This window comes from Mobula hypostoma, chromosome 17 (genome assembly GCF_963921235.1).
Source record: "Mobula hypostoma chromosome 17, sMobHyp1.1, whole genome shotgun sequence".
In the NCBI taxonomy this organism is placed as follows: Eukaryota; Metazoa; Chordata; class Chondrichthyes; order Myliobatiformes; family Myliobatidae; genus Mobula; species Mobula hypostoma.
In genome coordinates this window covers 43,169,495-43,191,956 of record NC_086113.1, presented here as the reverse complement: position 1 = coordinate 43,191,956, position 22,462 = coordinate 43,169,495, and the positions used below count along the sequence as shown (strand labels likewise).

Here is a 22,462-nt window from a genome sequence, read left to right as displayed (position 1 = left end):
ATTAATGACAATCCGCATTGGTATTAGCACCTTCAGTATAATAAATTTTCCCAGTTTGTTTCACTGAACTGTGATCACATACAAAAGGGGTGGGGGTGGGATTTTAAAAATACGTCACACCTGACTACCCTCATTCCAGAAAAGGAAGACAGAATATTGTGAAATTATAGATGTTCACTAAATCACATTTGCTTGATATAAGGAAACTTAAAGCTGCTGAACAAGATTAGTATAAAAAACAAATTCTCATGTACATCAAAATATATAGTGAAATGCATCCTTTGTGCCAATGACCAACACACTCGGGGTGTGCTGGGTCCAGCCTGCAGGTGTTGCCATGTTTCTGACACCAAAGTATGTGGGAGGAAACGGAGGAAACCCACATGTCACAGACAGAATGTACAACTTCTTATAGACGGTGGCGGGAATTCAACCCTGATCTTACCGCTGGCACTGTAAAGCACTACAATGACAGCTATGCTACCCTGCATGCTTGTTTAACTGGAGCTAATAGCATAAATTCCTGATCAGTAACTCAGGCATTAAGAAATGCAACATAGAAGGAGTCAATTTTAGAAAACCTAGCACATTTATTTTTCCTACATGTACACACACATAGTCCAGCGGTTGTGAAGATCCCTTCTTTGTAGAAGTCGGTGTCTTGAACCTCCAGAGGTGGTCCACAGCAGGGGTGATTGATAACTTTGTGCCCTAAGGTAGAAGGACATGAGTTATTAACTTCAAACTTCCTGCATTTTCAGTCAGAGTTGAACTGCACGTGCATGTAACAAGTGCTGTATAATTCATCTCCTTCTACCTTAGGCTGCGAACTTATCAATCACCCCTGCTGTGGAGCACCTGGAGATCCAAGATGCGCTCATTACATGCAAGTGCAATTCAGCTCTTTGAGTGATAATGCAGAAAGTTTGAAGTTAATAACCCATCCCCTTCTACCTTAGGCCAAGAACTTATTTCTTTCTTTATTAATCTTTTTACTGATTTAAGAGAAACATAAATAGGAACAAGAGGAGAATTATCTCAAATATATATATATATCAATAACACTACAAACCGAGATTAAGATAGACATTTTCAAAATCATATTGTTAAGCTAGTATAAAATACATAATAAAAAAAAGAAAACAGCGATTCTCCTCTTATCAATTCATGAAAAGAAAAGAAAAAACATTGAATTTTAAATGAAGGGGAAAAAAACCCACTACACTATAAAAAAAGGAAAAAAAAAAGGGACTGGGCAGTCCATTTTGAGGATGCGACCAAATAAAAAAGACTTTCTGATCAAATATAAAACTTCGAAAAAAAATTGGAAGAGTAATAAATCAAATAAAATGAAAATATTGGATAAAAGGTCTCCAGATTTGCTCAAATTTAAAGGATATATCAAATGTCCGACTTCTTATTTTCTAAAACAGGACATATGGAGGAGGCAATAAAAGACCGTAGACGGATTAGAATCCTTCCACTTCAATAAAATGGCTCTCCTAGCCAATAAAGTCGAAAAGGCTATCATACATTGAGCGGAAACAGGAATATTTCCTGCTTCCGAAGGGATAATCTCAAAAATTGCCGTAAACAAATTAGGTTGTAGATCCAGATCCAAGACTTTTGATAGCATTTTAAAAATATCTCTCCAAAAGTTATCTAGCTTTATACAAGACCAATATATATGAGTTAAAGTGGCCACCTCAATATTACATCTGTCACAAACAGGATTGATATTGGAAAAAATACACGCTAGTTTATCTTTTGACATATGGGCCCGATGCATTACCCTGAACTGTATCAAGGAATAACGGGCACAAACAGATGAGTTATTAACCAAATGAAACATTTTACTCCATTGATTATCTGAAAATGACTCTTGAAATTCCGATTCCCAAGCACATTTAATTATCATTAGATATCATTCATGAGTTCAATAACCTTTTACAGATTATAGCTATCAATCCTTTTTGAAATGGTTTAAACTGAAAGAGAGCATCTGCCATATTAGGTGGATAAGCAGAAGGGTAACTTGGCAACAAACCACGTAAAAAATTCCTAATTTGTAAATATCTGAAAAAGTGTACATTAGATAAATCATATTTATCCACTGACAGAAAGACATTAAACAGTCCTCTAAAAACAAATCTGAAAAAGTTATTATTCCCTTGATTTTCCAGATTAAAAAGGCCTTATCCAAAATTGATGGTTTAAAAAAATTGAGATGGATATTACTAGAAAAAATAAAATCATTTAACTCGAAAGATCTATGAAACTGAAACCAAATTCTTAATGTATGTTTAATAATGGGATTAAAATCTTGTCTACTAATCTTAGAAAACAAAAAGGGAAGGGGAGCTCCCAGTAAAGAGGCCAAAGAGAATCCTTTCACCAAGCTTTCCTCCAATTCCAACCATGAAGGACATTCATGTATATCTGAATAGTGAACCCAAAAGTAATATATCGAATATTAATTGTACATTCTAAAATTAGGCAATGCCATGCCACCATCCTTTTTAGGAACAAAAGAAGGATCTGCGTGAAATATAAGAATTTCAGTAGAACTATCATTTTAATAGCATTAACTCGACCTATTAATGATATTGTCATAGGCGACCATTTAGAAAGCATTTGTTTGGTGTAGTCAATTAATGGAAAAAATTATATTTATAGAGATCCTTAAAATTTTTAGTATTTTAATACCAAGATAGGTAAAGTAATTTTTAGCAATACTAAAAGGTAACGAACTTATCAATCACCCCTGCTGTGGACCACTTCTACAAAGAAGGGATCCGTATGCTCCACGGCCTTTGGACTAAGTGTGTACATGTAGGAGGGGACTATGTTGAAAAATAAATGTGCTAGGTTTTCTAAAATTGACTCCTTCTACCTTAAGCCACAAACTTATTAATCACCCCTCATACTTGGAATACCCTGGAGTACCACCTTCATCCAGCACTTAAGTGCATTGTGTGAAAGGGGTTGTGCTGTTTTTCTGGTTAATGGATTTAGCTGCATGCAACCTTGCTTTCCTATCATTCTCTGCAGCAAAATATCACAATGCAAACTGAAAACAAACATCAATTCATGTCAGTGCATGACCAGCATAGCTCAAATTACCATTCCTTCCACCGGACTGTGTAACCTCACTACATGCTGACAAGCTTTGCTGTTAGATTAGATGATATCACTACCCTCTTAGGCATCCAGGAAATCAAGGTAACCCAATCTGGGCTGAAAACTAAGGTTGCCTGAAGTGACTCAGTGAATTACCAGTCTTCAGACTGACAATTGGTGACTAGCTGACACTGGGAAAAGATATGATGGAATACTAGAGTAATGTGTGAAAAGGTCATGGTCTGCCATTAGATCTCTTGTCACGATCCTAGAATATCTTACTCTACAGTCAATTTCATTGGTTTTTGAAGACAAATCATTTTACTTCCTCCAGGCCAACTAGGACTGGATAATAAATGTTAGCCTTGTTAGACATGTCCTTTTGCCAGAATATATACACTCAGTGGTCACTTTATTAGGTACACATGTGGTAGCACCTCAATGTATAAAAGCATGCAAACATGGTCAAGTGTTTCACTTGTAGTTCAGACCAAACATCAGAATGGTGAAGAAATGCAACCTAAGTGACAATGACTGTGGAATGATTGTTGGTGCCAGATAGGGTGGTTTGAGTATCTCAGAAACTGCCATTCTCCTGGGATCTTCACGCACAACAGTATCTAGAGTTAAAGAGAATGGTGCGAAAATGCCTTGATAATGAGTGAGGTCAAATGAGAATGGCCAGACTAGTTCAAGCTGATTCAAGGAGACAGTAACTCAAATAACCAAGCATCACAACAGTAGTGTGCAGAAGAACATCTCTGAATTCACAATGCGTCGAACCTTGAAGTGGATGGGCTACAGCAGCAGAAGACCACACAGGGTTCCAATTGTACAAGGAGGAATTGAAACCAAGCTCTTGAAGCCTATTGTTTAGTTTTGAAGGGATGATGGTATTGCATGCTAAGCTGTAGTCAATAAGGAGCACCCTAATGTATGCATCTTTGCTGTCCAGATGTTCCAGAGTTGAGTGAAGAGCCAACAAGATAGCATCTGCTGTGGACCTGTAGACAAGTTGGAGTGGCTCCAAGTCACTTCTCAGGCAGGAGTTGATATGTTTCATCACCAACATCTCAAAACACTTCATGATTGTGGATGTAAGTGCTACTGGAAAATAGTCATTGAGGCAGATTACCATGTTCTTCTTAGGCACTGGTAAAGCGAAGCCTGCTTAAAACAGGTGGATATCTCAGACTACCGATGTGAGAAGTTACAGATCTCAGTGAACACTCCAGCCAGTTGATCAGCACAGGTGTTTAGTCAGGGCCGAAAGCTTTTCATGGGTTCGCCCTCCTGAAGGCAGCTCGCATGTCAACCTCAGAGAATGAAATTACAAGATCATTAGAGGCTGCAGGAGTTTGTTATGGTTCCTCCATGCTTTGAAGGTCAAAGTGAGCACTGAAGGCATTGAACTAATCTGGAAGCGAAGTCCTGTTGTTACCTATGTCATCCGATTTTACTTTATAGGAGGTGATAGCATTAAAGCCCTGCCACAACTGTCGAGCATCCTTCATTGATTCCAGCTTAGTCTGAATTGCCGCTTGACAGAGGCCAGTATACAACTCTCATGGGGGTCTTTTTACCCCCTTGCCATTTCTTAACTCTACCCACCAGGATTCTACATCTTCTGATCCCATGTCCCCTCTTCCTAAGGATTTGATTTCATTTTTTACCAACACAGCCACACCAAACCCTCTGCCTACTGTCTGTCCTTTCGATAAAGGTGCATCTTTGAATGTTAAGCTCCCAACTATGATCAACTTTCAGCCATGTCTTAGTGATTCCCACATCGTCAATCTTGCCAACCTGCCAATCTTTAACTGTGCTACAAGGTCATTTGCCTTATTCTTCCGTATACTGCGTGCATTCAAATATAACATGTTCAGTCCTGTATTCATCACCCTTTTCGGGTTTGCCCCATCACCTGCCAGTCCATCCTTGGCCCTAATCACTCCAGTCCCCATCCCCTGCCAACTTAGTTTAAACCTTCCCCAACAGCCCTAGCAAACCAGCCTGCAAGGCTATCAGTCCCCCTCAGATCGTGTAACCAGTCCTTTTTTGTACAGGTCATACCTTCCCCAGAAGAGATCCCAATGATCCAGAAATCTGAACCCCTGGCCCCCGCACTACGTCTTCAGCCACTCATTCATCTATACCATCATCCCACTCCTGCCCTGGCACCGGAGGTAATCCAGAAATTACTACCTTGTAAATACCATTCTTCAGCCTTTTCGGTAACACCCTATACTCACTGCGGAGGACCTCTTCCCTCCTTTTACTCAAGTTGTTGGTGCCAACGTGCACACCCTTTCTCTTGAGAACCTTCTGCAGCCACTATGAGACGTCCTGCACCTTAGCACCTGGGAGGCAGCACAGCATTCTAGCTTCTCTGTCAATGCCACAGGATCTCCTGTCCATTCCTCTATCAAGTCTCCTATCACTACCGCTCTGCCTGACTTCATCTTTCCTTGCTGAGCCTCAGAATTGCCCATAGTCCCACTGGTCTGGCTGCTGCCGTTGTGCCCTGATAGGTCATCTCCCCAGCAGTATCCAAAGGGTATGCTTGTTGCTGAGGAGAATGACCACAAGGGAACCCTGCACTGACTGCTTACTCTCCTTACTTCTGATGGTTACCCATCTACTATCTGAAGCCCGCACTCCGGGTGTGATCACCCAAGTAAAAGACTCATCTATCAAATTTTCATTCTCCCAGTTGACCCTGAGTGCATCCAGCTCCAGCTCCAGCTCTTTGACCTTGTCAGTCAGGTGCCCTTACTGCAGATGGAGTCATCAGGGAGACAATTGGGTACTCTGAAATCCCACATCTCACAGAAGCAGCATTCCACTGCCTGAACTATCATCCTGCCTACAATTGTTATGTCTCTTAACTTCTCAAACTCAAGTTTTAGCTTGTGTCTGTTCCTGCCCTAAGCCTGACCACTAACACTGTCCACTCCCACAATGGCTGCACTGCTCAAACCTGCTGCTTTTTATTGGCCCTTGCTATTTAACCCTAGTTACTATTAACCGTGCAATCTCCGCAGACAAGTCCCAATAGCCCCCACTCGCTTTTTAAAACTGGCAGGTAATGTCCACAAAGAACTGTCTCCAATGCACTCCATGATCTCCCACTCCATAGACCTCAACAGAGTAATCAAGTCCTCAAAGATTTATCAAGAGACTTCCGGTAGCGCTCATGGAGTGAAGTCGCGTTCTTGACTCGCTCCATTACCTCTGAGTTTTTTCTCTCTATGGTCAGCTATACTTTAATTAACTATTAAGGCATCAATTTTTACAATACTTTGAATTAAACTGAATTCTCTGACAATTGGATGATACTGAGATCGGCTATGTCTAAGAACGGGAAAGACGGCAAGGATGGTAAACCTCCGGTTAAACCGAAAGCTACGGATCTCCCTCCGACTGAATCACCGGTGACTTTGAAAGCGATATCAGAGTTAATTCAGAGGGAAATTTCAACCTCTGTTAGGGAGATGATTCGTACAGAAATTGTGGGCTTTGTTAAAGACCTGATTCATACGGAAATCTCAACTAAGTTCCAGAAAATTGCCGATTTAATTGATAAGATGCAAACATGTATTGCGGAACATCAGTCGGCTATATCTGATCTTCAAAAATCTGCGCAACAAAGTGAGCTTAAGATGGGGAAAATCGAAGAAACAATTAATGTAATGAAGAAGAAACTTGACTTTTTGACTTTTAAAAACTCTGACTTGGAATCTAGAATGCGACGGCAGAATTTACGAATGATTGGCGTCAGGGAAGCCGTGGAAGCTAACAACCCTATGAAATATTTCTCCCAACTTTTAAAAGATGCATTCCCTACTGTATTTCCTGACCAACCACCGCTACTGGATCGTGTTCACAGAATCCCATCATACTCGTCTAGGTCAGATAGACCTAGGCATGTTATCTTACGTTTTCATTACTTTCAAGACAAGGAGAGACTGTTTCGATTCGCTCGATCTAAAGGTTTCATTGATTTTTCGGATCTTAAGTTCCGATTCGTGGAAGATTTCAGTAAACCAATCTGGGACCAACGGGTCCATTACAGATCCGTGATGTCGGAATTCTATAAGATGGATTTAAGACCAGCGCTGCTGTACCCTGCACGTCTAAGGATTCGCATGTTAGATGGAGCCCTTCGTTTTTTTGATTCTCCATCGGATGCCCAGAGTTATCTGGATCAACTTTCATCCTCAACATCTTAATTGCCTTTTTTTAATTTTCTCCGTTGATCGGAGGCTGTGAATTGGTTGGTTTTAACTTTTCTGTGCCCTATTTGGGCAGAAAAGTTTACTTTCGATTTCTTAATATGGCTGCTAAACTTTCTTTTTAACTGCGTCATTTCTTTCTTTTCCCAGGGGATTCTGGGTGGTTACTTCCCTTTTGTCATCTTACGTATTTCCTGTGTGGCCTTAAATTTTGTAGTTTTTTTTTAAATTTTATTCTGTTTTGCTTTTTATAATCATTCTATGTTAATAATCCTATTTTTTTTGTTGCTGTGTCTATTCATGAGTTTGAGGTTTATTGTGGTTTTTTTTTAATATATACTTTCCGGCTTTTGTTCTGTTCTGTGTGTATTTTAATTGAGCTAACTTTTTTTTACTTATTTTTTTACTGTTTTACAATTAGCTGATCCTTTTCATATTTATACCTTTTTTTTAGGGAGCGTATACCGGAAGTCATGGGGGTAGTTTTAGCGCTTGCTTCTTTCTGGCGGGTCTGCTTTAGATTTCGCCTTGGGGTCTTGGGGTGGGGGGGGGGGGGCGGGGCTTCACGTTTTAGTTTGTTTCTCTTTGGGCTATATACATTATTGAAGTATTGGTTGCGTCCTTTTCCCCGGTATCTTTTGTATGTTCTGTTTCCTCTCCGGGTTTGTGGGTCGCGCCTATTGTCAATCCTCCTTGTTGTGGGTTGACTTTAGGATTTATGGAGTCTATTATTAATTTTGTCTCCTGGAATACTAATGGTCTTAATCATCCTATTAAAAGGAAAAAAGTTTTTAAAGTGTTCCGGAGACTTAAAGCACAAATTTTATTTTTACAAGAGACCCATGTACGGAGGGGGGACAGACTACGTTTTTTCAAATTCTGGAAGGGACAACAATTTCATTCGAACTCCAATGCTAAGATTCGAGGCGTCTCTATTTTTATAGACTCCTCAGTTACTTTTATACAACAGGATATTATCTCTGATCCGAATGGTAGATTTTTATTGGTTAGTGGTTTACTATTTAATAAAAAAGTAGTTTTGGTTAATGTTTATGCTCCTAATATGGATTGTCCGGAATTTTATAAATCATTGTTTGATCAGTTTCCGAATTTGAACGAGTTTTCATTGATTTGGGGCGGAGATCTTAATACCTGTTTATCTCCAGCTTTGGACCGTTCGGCTCCTTTACGGACTTTACCTAATAAATCTGCAAATTTGATTAATTTTTTCCTTTCTGATTCTGGGTCGACGGACATTTGGCGTTTTCTGCATCCTCAGGAAAAAGATTTTTCCTTCTTTTCACATGTTCATCATTCCTATTCAAGAATTGATTATTTTTTCATTGATTCTCGTCTCATTCCTTCAGTGATTAAATGTGATTATGATTCTATAACCATTTCGGATCATGCTCCACTTAAGCTTTCTATTAAAATTATGGCCAATATACCAAACAATAGACAATGGCGTTTTAATTCGCTGTTGCTTCAGGACTCGGACTTTGTTAATTTTATGAATGAACAGATTGAGCTTTTTTTTACAATTAACCATACAGAAGATATTTCGGTTAACACTCTTTGGGACACTTTTAAAGCCTATATTCGGGGTCAGATTATTTCGTATTCCGTTGCTTTGAGGAAGAAACAGAAGCAGGAGGAGATGGCAATTGTGGACAAGATTAAAGAAATTGATAAGAAATATGTTATGGCTCCTTCTGAGGAGCTATACAAACAAAGAACTGAACTTCAAATGGAACACAGTTTACTACTCTCGTCCTCGATTGTAAACCAATTAAAGAAAACAAGAAGTGATTTTTATGTTCACAGTGATAAAATTGGCAAGCTGCTGGCTAATCAATTGAAATCTAATTATGTTAAATCTCAAATCAATCAGATTTATAACCAAAATGATCGATTGATATTGGATCATGTGGGGATTAATCAAACCTTTTGTGATTTTTATTCTTCTTTATATCAATCAGAGTCTCCTCGAGATTCTAAATATATGAATGATTTTTTAGATAAGTTAGACTTCCCTCAGATTTCACAGGATATGTCTTCTTTATTAGATACTTCCATTACAATGGATGAGATTAAGAATGTTATTTTTTCTATGAATCTGGGGAAAGCTCCTGGCCCTGATGGGTTTACCGTTGAATTTTATAAATGTTTTGCTTCTTTATTGATTCCTTGGCTCTATAAGGTTTTTGAGGCTTCTTTGAAACTTGGTAAACTTCCGGAATCTTTTAATAGAGCATCAATTTCTTTAATACTAAAGAAGGATAAAGACCCTGCTCAATGTGCATCTTATAGACCAATATCTTTATTAAATGTTGATTCTAAAGTTTTTTCTAAGTTATTAGCAAATAGACTAGAAAAAGTACTTCCTTCTATTATTTCGGAAGACCAAACAGGTTTTATTAAAGGTCGTTACTCTTTTTATAATATTCGTACATTGTTAAATATCGTTTATACTCCCTCACAAAATGTTCCTGAGTGTGTTATTTCTTTAGATGCCGAGAAAGCTTTTGATAGAGTAGAATGGCCTTATTTATTTAAGGTGCTTGAAATGTTTAATTTTAGCTTGAAATTTATATCCTGGATTAAACTGTTATATCACTCCCCTGTAGCCTCGGTTCGTACTAACTCCTTAAACTCACCTTTTTTTCCTCTCTTTCGTGGTACTCGACAAGGCTGTCCTCTTAGTCCCCTATTATTTGATATTGCATTAGAACCTCTTGCAATTGCTATTCGAGAATCTTCAAATATTACTGGGATAACTCGGGGATTAAAGTCCCATAAATTATCACTCTATGCTGACGATTTACTTTTATATATTTCTAATCCTGAGAGATCCATTCCTGCTGTTTTAGAGTTATTAGCACAATTTGGTCTTTTCTCAGGTTATAAATTAAATCTTAGTAAGAGTGAACTTTTTCCGATTTATAAACATCTTCCCTTATATTATAAATTTCCATTTAAATTGATTAATAATTACTTTTCATATCTTGGGATTAAAATTACTTGTAAACATAAAGATTTATTTAAGACTAACTTTTTACCATTAATAGACCATATTACTCAACTTTCATCTAAATGGTTTCCCTTATATTTAACTTTGATTGGTCGTATTAATGCAGTTAAGATGTTTTTTTTGCCAAAATTTTTATATGTGTTTCAGGCATTACCAATTTTCGTTCCTAAATCTTTTTTTGATAAAGTTGACTCTAAAATTTCTTCATTTATTTGGCAGAATAAGAATCCGAGACTGGGTAAAATACATTTACAGAAAGCTAAGAGAGATGGAGGTTTAGCATTACCTAACTTTAGATTTTATTATTGGGCTATTAATATTCGACATATGAAATTTTGGTTACTTGACCGGGACATACTATCTATTCCTAAATGGGTAGCATTGGAATTACAATCTGTTCAGGGTTATACACTTGGTTCTATTTTAGGTTCCTCTCTTCCTTTTGATTCGAAACGCCTTAAGCAGGTCTCTAACCCGATAGTTAAATATGCTTTGCGCATTTGGTTTCAATTCAGAAAATTTTTTGATCTTAATCAATTCGGGTTAGCGATTCCTATTTTAGGTAACATATTTTTTCCTCCCTCTTTTACGGATCGCGCTTTTCAAACTTGGAAGACTAAGGGTATTTTACGGTTTTTGGATTTATTTTTAGATGGTTCCCTTATGTCTTTTGAACAATTATCTAATAAATATAACTTATCAAGAATACATTTTTTTAGATATTTACAAGTTAGAAATTTCCTAAGTACTATACTTTCTTCCTTTCCAATGCTTCCTCCTATATATATTTTAGATTCGATAATTAACCTTAATCCATGTCAGAAAGGTGCATCGGCTATGATTTATAATATTATTATGAAACTTAGGAAAGCTCCATTTGATAAGATTAGGGTAGATTGGGAACAGGAATTGGGGCTTACCATTTCTGTGGATGATTGGGGGCAGATTTTACAATTAGTTAATACTTCCTCTATTTGTGCTAAACATTCCCTAATTCAATTTAAAGTGGTTCATAGAGCACATATGTCCAAAGATAAGTTAGCGCGTTTTTACTCGCATATTAATCCTTTCTGTGATAGATGTTCGGGGCAGATAGCCTCTTTAACTCATATGTTTTGGTCTTGCCCTACTTTGGAAACATTTTGGAGAGATATTTTCAATATTATTTCTAAGGTATTAAATATAGATATCTCTCCTCACCCTATTACTGCTATCTTTGGACTACCTAAAATTTCTAGTAATCTTTCCCCTTCAGCCCGTAGAATGATTGCATTTCTTACTTTAATGGCGGAAAGATGTATTTTACAACATTGGAAAGAGCTTAATGCTCCAACTACCTTTTTTTGGTTTTCTCAGACGATTTTATGTTTGAATCTGGAGAAAATTAGAAGTAACCTTTATGATTCTTCATTTAAATTTGAACAGATTTGGGGACCTTTTATTCGATATTTTCATTTAATGTAATATTTACCCTTCTTGTTTTTTCTTCACTGTTTTAATGGAGGTCGGGATTGAGGACGTGATTTTAAGTTTAACTCTGTTTGGTTTCAAGTTAGCCCATTGCTTTGCTTTGCTTTTAGTTAGTTGCACGGTGGGTTTTTTTTTGGGGGTTTTTTTTTTCTTTTTTTTCCATTGATATATATAAAATCTAGTATACTATTATGTTATCTTGGTTTCTTATGCTTAAATTACATTGTTTGTAGTATTTTCTTTTTGGTATTGTTATCTTTTGGAATTTTATTATACTTTAACATTGTATTAATGTTTATATGGCTTACCTTTTTTGTATACTTACTCAATAAAAAGATTTAAAAAGAAAGAAAGAAAGATTTATCAAAATAAGTGCCAGTTTTAAGAGGAACTGCCATGGGTTGAACATCTGGGTCAACCTCACATGCAATATTACTCTGTGGGTACCAGCACCTCCCTCTACAGATGATGGGTGTGCTTCAATGGGAAAAGCCCAGACAAGAGGTTGAGAAGGAGAAGTATCTATAAGTAAAATCAATACATATTGCCATACACCAGAATTTTAGCTGCCGGTTAAACAGCAAGCTGATTCTATTGTCAACTCAAAATTGAATTAATGAATCTCCTACCACCTTTCAGCCCAGATTTTCTTCACCACTAATCACTTCTCTGTACATTATCACTGGCATTTTTAATCTTCAGTTACACCAAATCTGTGTGCTCTGGTTATAAACCTTCTAGTAGAAGCATCTAACTCCTATGCACTGGTACAAAAGATATTAAATTTTGAGCCATTAAATCTCTGATCTCCTTTGCTGTAAGGAAAGATTCTTGTATCTTTCACCATCGCCAATGCATCTCATCCTTGGCACCATTCTTAAAATTTCCATTGCACCCTCTGCAAGATCTTGATGCCCATTTTAAAGTTCCTTGCCTAGAATACACTAGCTGTGTGAAAAGGCGTAAATTCCTTGCTTTTGGTCTGTATTGCTCAATTTAAGAGGCTCGGGATCTTGTACACCTCGAGAAAACAGGTGAGATATCACAAATGATACTAGTTGAAATCAGTGGTACTTACCGGCCAGCATCAGGGCTCTGACACAATCTGATCTTCCTTGCATTGCTGCTTTCATTAGTGCAGTGAACCCATGAACATTCCTCCTCTCAATGTCAATTCCAGGATAATAGTTCAGCAAGTAATTTGTGATGGTAATGTGCCCTGCAAAAGATACGGTGCTTAGAGATTGCAAATACACGGAATCACAGCAGCCATGTGTGGAGAGTGTTCTACCAGTCTACACAGATAATTGCAACAAAAGTGATACCTTGAAAGATACAAAAAGCATTTTCCCTTTAGAATCCATCCAAATGGATGGAAATACCTTCCCAAAAATATTTCAGACAGCTGTATTTATATACTGAATTTCATACTACATGATGGCATTTCACCCATTTAAGCTTAATTTTGCATGATTTCCACACAAGATTCCCTTAATAGTCAGATGATATACTTTCACCCTTATTTTGTTGGTTGAATGATACAAAAAGGTCAGGGATCCAAAGGAAATGCTCCTTCTCTTCCTAATTGTGCTGTGAGATCTTTTCCATCCACCAAAGATGGTTGGTTTCAGTTCAAGGAGGTTACTTTCTTCCAATTTCATTACAGTATCAAAGTATTATGAATGATAACCATATGAGAAAAACAAAATTCTTTTCCATTCCAAACAGGCGAAGGTCAGAATATATTCACATTAAACCACTGGTCTCAATTTGAGAAACCACAGCATCGATAGGTGTGGTGAGTGAAAGAAATATGTGGTCAAGGATTATGGTTGATATTTTTACTCTCATTGGCAAATCTCCACAACGTATATTACATACATCATTTTTTTTTGCAGTCATTTCACAAAATTACGGTCAGCAGAATACTATTAATCTTCCTCCAACAGGAGATAAAGCAAACACAAGAACATCAAAATACAGGAGCAGGAGGAGGCTATTCAGCCCCTCGTCTACCTTACCGTTCAATATTGTCAGAGTTGTTCTGTCCTAAGCCTCATTTTGCTCATGTGCCAGTTCTCCATAGCCCTCCAATTCCTCAATTTTTCAAAAACATTATCAACTTTTTTCTATAATTACCCCCCAATGAATCAGCCTCCACATTTTCTAGAGAATTTCAGATTTGCTGCACTCTACAGGTACATAATATGCATATTCTATTATTACCTGATTCCTACTTTATCCCCCAGCACATTGGTGAGGAGAAGCTAGTTCTCATCGTTTCCAGTAGGAGTCACAAGAAGAGGTAAAATTACTCAGACAGAAGATGCTTATGTGAACCAAGGGTCAGTCTAATGTTCTGTTAGGTGTGTCATAAAGTACTAATGAAAGCCACAACCTCAGAAAAACAGGACTGCCATGGGTGATAGAGTTAAGTTTCAAATTAGAATGCAGAACAACACAGTACAGGAAAGCCCTTCAATGCATGCTGTCTACATCCACCACAATAGCAACTAATCACATTTTCCTTCAAATCCCTCTATTCCCTGTCTGTTCATGTGCCTGTCTGTGATTCTTAAATGTTATGATATCTGCTCTAAAATAGCCCCTGTCAGTGTATTCCAGGCAACAGGCACTGTTTAAAAAAACTTGCCTCATAAATCCCCCCTTAACCAATATCCATAATACAATGGATTCTGGTTAATTGGCTCATTGGTTAATCATTATTTGGGACAACTCTTAAAAAAAACAACTAAATTGAGAAAATAGCCGGGATTCCCTTCGTTTATTTGGGACACTATGCCTCTCAATTGGGGCAGGAGACTGTTGTTGAACAGTACCTAGCAGCAGATGGTGCACTTGCATTTTTGTTAGACATTACACTGTGGTCAGTTTTTAAACAGTGTCACGTGCATATATTTCTCTTCAAAAGGCAGTGTTTTTTTTTACGCTGATCGTTGACAAGAAATAAGCGGTCAGACAATTCAGAGCTGTTTTGTTCACCATGATTTCAAGCAATCAGGCCTGGATATGCTAGAAATGGCCAAGAGTGAAAATGAAATGATTACACTTCGTCAACAAGTTAGGAATTAAGAAGGTATTGACAATCATCTTGAATGTAAAAAAGAAAATGATGGAGGATACAATTATCTAAAGCATTGTATGAAAGTAGTCTGCACTGATTTTGTTCAGTTATAGTCAATCAAAAGAAGCAAATGAATTCCTCCATCGATAACTATCAGGAACTAACACAGTGTTATTATACTATAGAGGCATTGGTAGTGTTCTCGTTTGTTCCATATTTCATTTAAGTACACAAATTGTTACTCAGTTAAATGGTAATTTGTCTTTTTTACATCTTAACTATTTACATGAAACTTTGGCTAACTGGGGCACTTGCTTAATGGAGCCAAGATGTACTGGTCCTGATGTTGTCCCAATTAACTAGAATCCACTGTATTTGACATTACTGAACTGATCCACACAAACTGACCCAAAAATCATTGATTTTCTGCCCATTCAGAGAACGGGCTCAGTTCCTTAGTGAGATTATGCAATTAAAGGACACCTTTTCAGACTCGGAGCAAAGGAGTTGGAACTAATTATTTTCATGGCCACCTAATGACATTAATGGACTGTAAATACATCTAGGGCAGTACAGGGAATATTGAGTAATACTCTGTCTTTCTAAAATAACTGCCGGGGGTGGGGTGGGATCCCAAGCATCAGGGAAGCAAATGCGAGGCTTGAAAGTGATACAGAAGTTAGTGACAGCAAATTGGATAACAAGGTTGAAGAATCGCCAGGAGAAGGACAGTCTATGAGATTAAATTGTATTTATTTCAATGCAGGAATTCCGTCAGATAAGGCAGATGAATGCAAGACTTGGATAGCTATGTGGGACTGGGATATTATAGCCATTACGGAAACATAGAAACCATAGAAAAACTATAGCACAGAAACAGGCCTTTTGGCCCTTCTTGGCTGTGCCAAGCCATTTTCTGCCTAGTCCCACTGACCTGCACATGGACCATATCCTTCCATACACCTCCCATCCATGTATCTATCCAATTTATTCTTAAATGTTAAAAAAGAACCCGCATTTACCACCTCGTCTGACAGCTCATTCCATACTCCCACCACTCTCTGTGTGAAGAAGCCCCCCCTACTGTTCCCTTTAAACTTTTCCCCCTTCACCCTTAACCCATGTCCTCTGGTTTTTTTTCTCCCCTTGCCTCAGTGGAAAAAGCTTGCTTGCATTCACTCTATCTATACCCATCATAATTTTATATACCTCTATCAAATCTCCCCTCATTCTTCTACACTCCAGGGAATAAAGTCCTAACCTATTCAACCTTTCTCTGTAACTGAGTTTCTCAAGTCCTGGCAACATCCTTGTAAACCTTCTCTGCACTCTTTCAACCTTATTTGTATCCTTCCTGTAATTTGGTGACCAAAACTGAACACAATACTCCAGATTCGGCCTCACCAATGCCTTATACAACCTCATCACAACATTCCAGCTTTTATACTCAATACTTTGATTAATAAAGGCCAATGTACCAAAAGCTCTCTTTACGACCCTATCTACCTGTGACGCCACTTTTAGGGAATTTTGTATCTGTATTCCCAGATCCCTCTGTTCTACTGCACACCTCAGTGCCTTACCATTAACCCTGTATGTTCTACCTTGGTTTGTCCTTCCAACGTGCAATACCTCACACTTGTCTGTATTAAACTCCATCTGCCATTTTTCAGTCCATTTTTCCAGCTGGTCCAAGTCCCTCTGCAGGCTCTGAAAACCTTCCTCATTGTCTACTACACCTCCAATCTTTGTATCATCAGCAAATTTGCTGATCCAATTTAACACATTATCATCCAGATCATTGATATAGATGACAAATAACAATGGATCCAGCACTGATCCGTATGGCACACCACCAGTCACAGGCCTCCACTCGGAGAAGCAATTCTCTACTACCACTCTTTGGCTTCTTCCATTGAGCCAATGTCTAATCCAATTTACCACCTCTCCATGTATACCTAGCAACTGAATTTTTCTAACTAACTTCCCATGCGGGACCTTGTCAAAGGCCTTACTGAAGTCTATATAGACAATATCCACTTCCTTCCCTTCATCCACTTTCCTGGTAACCTCCTCGAAAAACTCCAATAGATTGGTCAAACATGACCTACCACGCACAAAGCCATGTTGACTCTCCCTAGTAAGTCCCTGTCTATCCAAATGCTTGTAGATTCTGTCTCTTAGTACTCCCTCCAATAGCTTACCTACTACCAACGTTAAACTTACCGGCCTATAATTTCCCGGATTACTTTTCGATCCTTTTTTAAACAACGGAACAACATGAGCCACTCTCCAATCCTCCGGCACCTCACCTGTAGACAGCGACATTTAAAAAATTTCTGCCAGGGCCCCTGCAATTTCAACACTAGTCTCCTTCAAGGTCCAAGGGAACACCCAGTCAGGTCCCGAAGATTTATCCACTTTAATTTTCCTCAAGACAGCAAGCACCTCCTCATTTTCAATCTGTACAGTTTCCATGATCTCACTACTTGTTTCCCTTAATTCCATAGACTTCATGCCAGTTTCCTTAGTAAACACAGACGCAAAAAACCTATTTAAGATCTCCCCCATTTCCTTTGATTCCGCACATAGCCGACCACTCTGATCTTCAAGGGGGCCAATTTTATCCCTTACAATCCTTTTGCTCTTAATATACTTGTAAAAGCTCTTTGGATTATCCTTCACTTTGACTGCCAAGGTAAACCTCATGTCTTCTTTTAGCCCTCCTGACTTCTTTCTTAAGTATTTTCTTGCACTTCTTATACTCCTCAAGCACCTTATTTACTCCCTGTTTCCTATACATGTCATACAACTCCCTCTTCTTCTTTATCAGAGTTGCAACATCCCTTGAGAACCAAGGTTCATTATTCCTATTCACTTTGCCTTTAATCCTGACAGGAACATACAAACTCTGCACTCTCAAAATTTCTCCTTTGAAGGCTTCCCACCTACCGATCACATCTTTGCCAGAGAACAACCTGTCCCAATCCACGCTTTTTAGATCCTTTCTCATTTCTTCAAATTTGGCCTTCTTCCAGTTCAGAATCTCAACCCTAGAACCAGATCTATCCTTGTCCATGATCAAGTTGAAACTAATGGTGTTATGATCACTGGAACCAAAGTGCTCCCCTACACAGACTTCCGTCACTTGCATCCCCTCTAGTTGGTCCCTCTATATATTGATTTAGAAAACTTTCCTGAACACATTTTACAAACTCTAAACCATCTAGACCCCTAACAGTATGGGAGTCCCAATCAATATATGGAAAATTAAAATCCCCTACAACCACAACTTTATGTTTCCTGCAGTTGCCTGCTATCTCTCTGCAGATTTGCTCTTCCAATTCTCGTTGACTATTGGGTGGTCTGTAATACAATCCCACTAATGTGGCCATACCTTTCCTGTTTCTCAGCTCCACCCATAAGGACTCAGTAGACAAGCCCTCTAATCTGTCCTGCCTGAGCACTGCTGTAATATTTTCCCTAACTAGCAATGCTACTCCCCCACCTTTCATTCCTCTGCCTCAAACACATCTGAAACATTGGAACCCTGGAATATTAAGCTGCCAGTCCTGCCCCTCCTGTAGCCAAGTTTCACTAATTGCTATAACGTCGTAATTCCACGTGTCAATCCACGCCCTCAACTCATCCGCCTTCCCCGCAATACTCCTAGCATTGAAATATATACACCTCAGAAGATTTTTACCACCACTCACAACCTTTCTATTAGCGGATTTGCTTGAACTTTTAACATTATTTATTTTCACCCCAGCCACACTGTCAGCTCTGGCACTCTGGTTCCCATCCCACTGCAAATCTAGTTTAAAGCCTCCCCAATAGTACTAACAAATCTCCCTGAAAGGATATTGGTCCCCCTGTAGTTCAAGTGTAACCTGTCTCTCTTGTACAGGTCCCACCTGCCCCAGAAGAGGTCCCAATGATCCTGAAATCTGAAACCCTGCCCCCTACACCAGTTCCTCAGCCACTTGTTCATCCTCCAGAACATGGCTAAGGGGAGGACAGGATTGGCAGCTTAATGCTCCGGGGTACAGGTGCATTAGTCAGGAAAGAGAAGGGTAAGTTGCCTCTTCGATTAAGAGTCAGAGATTAAATTACTGAAGAATCATCTACTGTGGATTTATGGGTGGAGCTGAGAAATAAGAAAGAAAGATAACATTTTTGGGATTATTCTATAGTCAACAGAAGTCAGAAGGATAAGCAAGGAGGTTGTACAGGGTCATAAGAATATTGGGGTTGTCACAATAGGGGATTTTAATTTTCCTAACACACACTGGGACTGGCATACTGTTAAGTTTGTGGAATTTGTTAAGTGCATTCAGGAATATTTCCTAGGGCCCTGCTAGGGAGAGGGCAAAGGTCAACCTACACTTGGCAGTAGGATAGGGAAAGTGACTGAGGTGACAACTGGAGGGCACTTTGGGACCACCGACCACGGTTCTAGTTGTTTGGAGTGGTTATGGAAGGGCTCAGGACTGTCCACAGGTTCAAATTCTAAATTGGGGAAAGGCAAATTTTGACAGGAGGAGACAGGAGGAATCCATGACTCATGGGTTTCTTCTAGCTGCTCCATTTTCCTCCCACATTCCAAAGATGCACCGGTTCGGTTACTTGATCACCTGGGTGCAATTAGGCAACATGTGCTTGTGGGCTAAAAGGGCCCATTACCATGGAGTATTTCTAAATAAAGAGGTTGATTGGAGTAGTTGCTTGTGGTCAAAGGGACCAGAGGCAAGTGGTTTAAAGATAAGGCAGTGAGAGTTCAAGGTCAGCATGTTCTTGTTAGATTGAAGGTTTAGGCTAGTTGGAGCAGGGAGCCCTGTATGAGCAGGGATTTTGAGACTGACCAGGGGGGAAAAAAAGGTGGTGGCACAGGTCGGCTGCAGTCAGCTAGGATCTGGTGAATTCCTACAGAAGTAATACACATAAAATGCTGGACCAACAGGTCAGGCAGCATCTATGGAAAGGAATAAGCAATCAACGTGGTGTTTTTGACTGAGACCCTGCATCAGGATGTAAAATATCATCTCAAGAAAATCAGGAAGCCAAAAAGAGGGCATGGGATAACTTTGGCAGTGATTTTAAGGGAACAATGTATCTAGGGAGGGAGTAGTTCCTGTGTCATAAAAGGAGGGTACAGAGAGGAATGATTCCGGGAATGAAAGGGTTAACATATGAGGAACGTTTGTCCACTCTTGGACTGTATTCCTTGGAGTTTAGAAGAATGAGGGGAGACCTCAGAGAAACATTTCGAATGTTGAAAGGCATGGACAGAGTGGATGTGGCAAAGTTGTTTCCCATGATGGGGGAGTCTAGTACGAGAGGGCATGACTTGAGGATTGAAGGGCGCCCACTCAGAACAGAAATGCAAAGAAATTTTTTTAGTCAGAGGGTGGTGAATCTATGGATTTTGTTGCCACGGGCAGCAGTGGAGCCCAAGTCATTGGGTGTATTTAAGGCAGAGATTGATAGGTATCTGGGTAGCCAGGGCATCAAAGGATATGGTGAGAAGGCTGGGCAGTGGGACTAAATGGGAGAATGGATCAGCTCATGATAAAATGGCAGAGAAGACTCGATGGGCCGAATGGCCGACTTCTGCTCCTTTGTCTTATGGAAATTCAGTAAGGCTTTTGACGAGTTTCCACGTGGTTGACTGCTCCGGAAAGTGAGAATGCAAAGAATCCAGGGAGAGCTGGCTAAGTGGATACATAATCACCTTCATGGTAGAAAGAACAAGGTGAATCTCAGGCTGGAGGTCTGTGGCTAATGGTGTGCCTCAGGGGTCAGTGCTGGGCTCTTTGTTCTTTGTCATCTATATCAATGATTTGGATAAGAACGTAAATGCATGACTAGTCAACTTGCAGATTATGCTAAAATGGGTGGTATAGTGGATAGTGAGGGAGGTTAGCAAAAATAACAGGGGACGTAGTCAGAGAGAATAATTCAAGTGGCACATAGATAGCATCCTAGATCAGAATTGTACCTGGGTCACTGGCACTGTGACACAGTAACTATAGTAGCTGTACCACTGTGATGTAAGTATTGATAGTTTTTGCATTTATTGAGGAAGCTGCAATCAAATTGGATTAAAGTACTCACGATGGAGATCTTTTTTTTTAAACATAGCCTTAAATGCATTTGAAAGAAAGAAATCTATCATTCAAATTAAAAAGTGTCTTCTGTGGGCAAGCCATTTCTGAATTCACACAGATGTTTCCCTGAATCCCATGCCTCCTGACTTTCCAAATGAACCTTGCCAAATTTTGTCAAACGGCTTACTAAAATCTATACACGCTACATCCACTGCTCTTCATTCATCCATTTTTTCCAGTCTCTTCCTGAAATAATTCAATCAGACTTGTGAGGCATGGGCTGTCTGTCACAAAGCCATGCTGACTATCCTTAAACAGTCTATGCTTCTCCAAATTTTCATAAATCCTGTCTCTTCAGAATCCTCTCCAATAGTTTGCCCACCACTGAGGTTAGACTCACTGGTCTATAATTCCAGGATTAATCTGTTACTTTTCTTGAACAAAGGAATAATATTTGCCACTCTCCAATCTTCTAATACTAACTGCCGGCACCAATGAGAACACAAATCATCACCAAAGGTGCAGCAACCTCTTCCCTCGCTTCCCAGTAACCCAGGGTCTATCACACCCGCTCTAACTTATTACTAAATGCAGTGAGGAGATGAGGCCTCATTACCATAGTTCTGGAGAACAGATCCCAAGTGAAAGATGTGATATTAAGAGGTACAATAACAAATATGACCAAGATGACAGAATGAAGGTACATCAATAACAGTAACCTAGCTTAGTGTCATATCATATTGTACAAGTATTTTTATACCAATTAATCTTCTTGTAAAAATCTAACCAAGACCGATTATGGTCAGGTGGCAGGAACAGTGGGAATGACTGGACACGGTTATGATAGTAGGCAGAATCAGGTTTATTATCACTGTCCTATAATGACATCAAATTTGTTGTTTTGCTGCAGTAGTACAAAGCAAAGACATTAAAATTATAATAAATTTCAAAATAAGTACAGTAAATAGCACATGAAAAAAAAGAAATAATGAGGTAGAGTTGGAGACTATTCAAAAATCTGATAGCAGAGGGGAAGAAGCTGTGTTTGAATCAACAGTTGTGTGCAGTCAGACTGCTGTACCTCCTCCCCAATGGTAGTAACAAGAGGAAGACATATTCCAGATGGTGAGAGCCCTTAGTAATGGATACCACCTTCATACAGTCTTATTTTTATATTTCAAAGAAAATGCTTGGGTGAACAGTTAGGGAAAAAAGCTACCTATGTAAACTTCTTGTACAGTAAATAAACTCTGCTGCCAGCACTGCCAAACTCCACATTTAGTTCAGGTCTTCTATGGCAATATTAATTCTGCATTTGAATGCTGCAGCTTTGAAATATTTACGTAGAACATTACAGTAAGTTCAAACTTAATTATTTCAAAAGAATTTCATCTGCAATCTGGACCTTAAT

At 39.0% G+C, this 22,462-nt stretch overlaps 1 protein-coding gene across 3 annotated transcripts in view; it reads right to left on the bottom strand.

Moving 5' to 3' along the window:
* The window catches only part of LOC134357980 (ankyrin repeat domain-containing protein 33B-like), a 65,888-nt gene that overhangs the window by 6,000 nt on the left and 37,426 nt on the right, over positions 1 to 22,462 (bottom strand). For 2 of the 3 annotated variants that reach the window (XM_063069818.1, XM_063069820.1), the window contains exons 3-4: positions 12,935 to 13,075; positions 616 to 711 (exon numbers count right to left, since the gene is read on the bottom strand). In XM_063069818.1, the coding sequence (XP_062925888.1) occupies positions 616 to 711; positions 12,935 to 13,075 (237 nt within the window). The remainder of the gene's footprint in view (positions 1 to 615; positions 712 to 12,934; positions 13,076 to 22,462) is intronic. The other variant, XM_063069819.1, reaches the window with a different exon arrangement.